At 52.8% G+C, this 4,633-nt stretch overlaps 1 gene segment (V, D, J or C); it reads right to left on the bottom strand.

Annotated features, from left to right (window-relative positions):
- The window catches only part of LOC112116390, a 69,590-nt gene extending 65,327 nt beyond the window's left edge, over positions 1 to 4,263 (bottom strand). The window contains 1 exon segment of the V gene segment in view: positions 4,193 to 4,263. Coding sequence covers positions 4,193 to 4,238 — 46 coding nt within the window.
- Positions 4,264 to 4,633: the final 370 nt, after the last annotated feature.

The following is a 4,633-nucleotide window of genomic DNA, read 5'->3' as shown; positions in this document are numbered from 1 at the left end:
ATGCAGAGATAGCCCGGACTTGGGAACACCCGGTGACTTGTCAGATAGGTGGATAGCAGGACTGAGGAGTGAAAGTGCTGGGGGGCTTTACTACTCAGTTGCTCTCAATGTGGCTTCTCTGTGCTGTGTGGCTTGATCATTTTGCAGGCTCGGCCTTTCCTAATGGGGCTGTTCTTATCCGGCCCAGGGTCTGTTCTTTTCCTGACCTGGCTTTGCTTGTGTGAAATGCCTGGGCTCTGGGATCTAACACCCAGCTGTTCCGGCTCTGAATCTCGCTGGGCTGGCACTGCAGGGTGAGCTGGTAATTAGGGGACAGGACTCCCTCCTCTCACGGCATGTACTTGGGAACGGGACATTGGAGTGTTTTCTTTGAGATTATCACTGGATCTGGGTACCACAGTGAGGTTCCATAAAGCACTATCTCCCCCAGCACTAGGTTTGCCTCCTGTAACTGTGTCTCCAGGGCCTGTAGTTGATTTGGCGTCTCCTGCCCAACTCTCTGGACCCACTGCCCCAGGCTGTCCAGTCCACGTACCTCGGCCTTGCCTCTGGCCCAAGAGCCCATGTCCAAGTGAGGGTTGTCCTATGGTCAGCTCATCCCAGCAGTACCCATCTTGTAACAGGGCTGGGACATGAGGCTAGTCTCTGCCAACAATTACAAGCCGGGGAGGTCTCTTACTAGGCTGACCCTCAACTTGTTCATCTCATCTTGTATTTCTATGTCTAGCTCCACTGCTGGGCACACTCCTGTCTCACCATGTGCACCCAAAATGTGCACCAGCAATTGGCAATCTAGTCTGACAGCTGGGAGTCTGCACCCGCAAACTAACGCCTGCCCGCACCTGGAGTCAATCAGTTCTCTCATTTCACGGCCAGCCACGTTAGCAGTGGAGTGCACCCCCTACTGAGGGAACATCCCAAGCCACAGACTTGGCTGTGGTAGCAATGCAAATACCCGAACCCCAGGAGTGGACAGTCCTTTCTTAGCCGACCCGTCTGACCACACTGGAAACACACAACCGTGTTCTCCTGACTGATTTCTGGGCTTGTCCCGTGATAACTGAGGTGCTGCTACCTCCTCTATTCTGTTAGGTACCAGATTGCCTACAAATTTATCTCCCCATATGTCCCCCGTGCCATGCCATGCTCCGGGTCTCTGTCACCTTGCTTCCCTCAGAACAGTCCCCTTGAACTAACCCTTTGGTCGGGTGGTTCCGCATTATCAGCTTCCATGTCGGCCTCCGCCCTCGCCGCGGCCTCATCAGCAGAAGTTGGTCAAAACCTCCAGACCTACTAGCTTTGGGCTCCAGTAGGCAAGACCCATAGGAATGGTTCTAAGGTTACAAGCTTCACTGTCTTCGTGACAGGTTCCCCCTGGGTGCCATGTAGAACTGGGGTACAGCTGAGCCCTGTGTCTCACCAATTTAGGATCCCTTCACACTGTGACATTGTGATAAGCTGCAAAGTCCTCCAAGCTTGCACTCACACCAGCCTCCCCAGGCAGGGACCACACCCAGCTCTATTCATGAATTTTCTGGCCAGCCACTGCATGAACCAGCAACAGAGGGGGCTCCAGCCAAAATACCCTCAGCTCCCCAGCCTAGGACCCCACAGCTCTACTGTCCTGCCCTGGTCAAAAACCCGACCAGTATGAATTTATTACAATTACCCAGTTCACCCCTCTCTCCATGTGACGAGGAATATGCACAAAAACTTTGTTGACTGAGCTGAGATTTTTCCCAATTACTTCCCTCAAACCACACTGTTTTAGGTGTAAAATATAAACTAGATTTATTAACTACAAATGATAGACTATAAGTGGTTATAAGTGATCGCAAACTGACCGAAATAGATTACCTAGCAAATAAACAAAACCCCAATCTAAGTCTTATACACTAGATAGGATTTGTCTCAAGCAGTGTCTCACTGATAGTATAAACAGTCTCTCAAGCTTCCTTCTTTAGGGTTACCATACGTCCGGATTTTCCTGGACATGTCCGGCTTTTTGGTCCTCAAATCCCCGTCCGGGAGGAATTTCCAAAAAGCCGAACATGTCCGGGAAAATAGGGAGGCATGGTAAGGGGACTGCCTGGGGTAATCCTTGTGAGTGTGTATTTCCTCAATAGGCCATCAATATTGTTTGGCCTTTTTAGTGGTATACCTGAAAGGCTGCCTGTGGGTGTTCCCAACCGCACATGTTTCAGTAGCACATACACAGCAAACTTCACATACAATGATAGCTGGGGGGGCAACTTTCTATTTCCAGAAAACCGAACACCCTTGCCCGGCCCCCTGCCCCGCCCCTTCTCCGAGGGCCCACCCACGCTCACTCCATCCCCCCTCCCTCCATCGCTCACTCACCCCCACCCTCATTCACTTGCTTATTTTTGGGCTGGGGCAGGGGCTTGTGGTGTGAGAGGGAGTGAGGACTCCAGCTCGGGGTGTGGGCTCTGGGGTGGGGTCGGGGTTTGGGGTGCAGGAGGGGGCTCAGGGCTGGGGCAGGGAGTTGGGGCGTGGGAGTGGGTATGGGGAACTGGCTCCGGATGACACTTACCTCAGGCGGCTCCTGGGAAGCAGCAACATTTCCCTCCGGCTCCTAGACAGAGGCACAACCACGTGGCCCTGTGTGCTGCCTGTGCCTGCAGGCACTGCCCCCTCAACTTGCATTGGCCAATGGGAGCTGTTGAGCTGGCACTCGGGGTGGGGGCAGCACGCGGAGCCCTTGTGGCCATCCCTCCACCTAGGAGCCGGAGGGAGATGTCGCTGCTTCCAGGAGCCGTGTGGAGCCGGGTAGGGAGCCTGCCTGTGGCGCCAACCGGACATTTAATGGCCTGGTCAATGGTGCTGACCAGAGCCGCCAGGGTCCCTTTTCGACTGGGCGTTCCGGTCAAAACCCTATTGCTAGCACATACAACTTCACAGGATATCCATGTTCAACAGATTAAGGCTTTTAGAATGATGCCTCACTAACATACTTTGTACAAAACACACGATAATTATATCACCGTGGTGAATGTGGGGGTGCCGGGGTGTCGCTTTGGGGCACAGGATGTCACAGCCTTGTCTAAGGAGTTTGTGTCAGGCTCCAGCCATCATGTTACCAGAGCTCGGAAACATTGTGCTGGCCAGTGGCTTGCTGGACGGCGGGGCCCAGGAGGAGCAGGGGCCATGGAGGCACCAATGAGCTTCTGGAGGGGACCGGGGAAGGTGCAAAGCAGCTGGGATGGGGGCAGGGAGCAGATTCTAGGGAGGAGAGATTTTGATATCATCTATTATCTGCTACATCCTGTATCTGGAGACTTCATCCAGCCCTGGCAACTGGAATGGACTAAAGGATCTGAGAGGTCTTTTTTACGTTTTCTCTAACTTCCAGGCCATTCAGGGTGTTGTCTAGCTGGTGGGGTAACACAGGAGAACTGTGTTAGGGGAGACGTGTCTCTGTACCCCAGGAGCATGTGGCCGTCTGCTCCTAGTTTGACCCAGGTAGTGGTGGGTCTGTAGCACAGGGATCTATAAGGCAGGAAAAGCTGCTCCCTTTGCAGAGACCCAGTGCAGCTGCCATCTCCCGCAGACAGAGTGAAATGGGAGTGGGTGGAGCAGCGCCCCCTGCTGACAGCAAGCGGGGGTTGAAATTCCTAAGGAGGAGCAATCAGTGTCTCATCTATTGCAGGCAAGAACCAAACTGTGCAGCCAGTACAGAGCCCACGTTGGAGCAGGGCATGAAGAATGGAGAGGTTTTTGTCTCAGTTCCCCATCTGGCTGGACCACTGTGATACACACTACTAGCTAAAACAATACAGTAATAGTCAGCCTCATCCTCTGCCTGGACACCGGTGATGGTCAGGGCAGCGTTGTTACCGGATATGGACGCAGAGAACCGGGCAGGGATTCCGGAGAGTCTGGTATTGGTGGTGTATGTAAGCTGCCGAAGAGCAGAGCCTGGTTTCTGCTGGAACCAGGCTGGATGGTTGCTGGTGGTGATGGCTCCAGTGCTCAGGCTGCAGGACAGAGTGACAGCCCCTCCTGGGGTCACCGACATCGAGGGCTCCTGAGTCACCACAGGCTGCGAACTGACCCCTGAAATCAACATTACAAACACACTCAGCACAAGTACTCTGGATCCTCACAGACAAACCTCCCCACCTGCAAGTGTCCTTCATATTTTTACCACTAAATCAAACAATTCCCTCACCTGAGCAGTAAGTGAGCAGCGTGAGGAGCAGAGGGGCCCAGGCCATGGTGGGGAATCCAGACGAGCTCGGCTTCCTGAGGCAAACGGGTCTGTGGCTGGCACCCTCCCATTCTCTCTTAAACCCCCAGAGCTGGAGAACGGCCCCTTCATGCAAATCAGCGTGATGCTGATGGTATCTCATACCGAAGCTGAGCCCTGCAGATTGGCCGGGCAGAATCGCTCTCTAAAGTCCCATATGACAGAAGAAAGAAGGAACGGCCCTTTCATGCAAATCAGCTCCCTGTTCATTGGCTGCTCACATGTCAAATGTAACCTCAAATTTAGGCTTTATTTTAAATAAGAGGTTTTTTTAAAGAAAGTATCCCCCATAAAATTGTACTTTTTCAGTTATTATTTCAAGTTCAAATTGAAACAGGTTTTTGCTGTTATTGATTTTAATAC

Source organism: Terrapene carolina, unplaced genomic scaffold (genome assembly GCF_002925995.2).
Source record: "Terrapene carolina triunguis isolate 2854851 unplaced genomic scaffold, T_m_triunguis-2.0 Scaffold34278, whole genome shotgun sequence".
Classification (NCBI taxonomy): domain Eukaryota; kingdom Metazoa; phylum Chordata; order Testudines; family Emydidae; genus Terrapene; species Terrapene triunguis.
The sequence above is the reverse complement of the archived record's forward strand: the minus strand, read 5'-3'. Positions and strand labels throughout refer to the sequence as shown.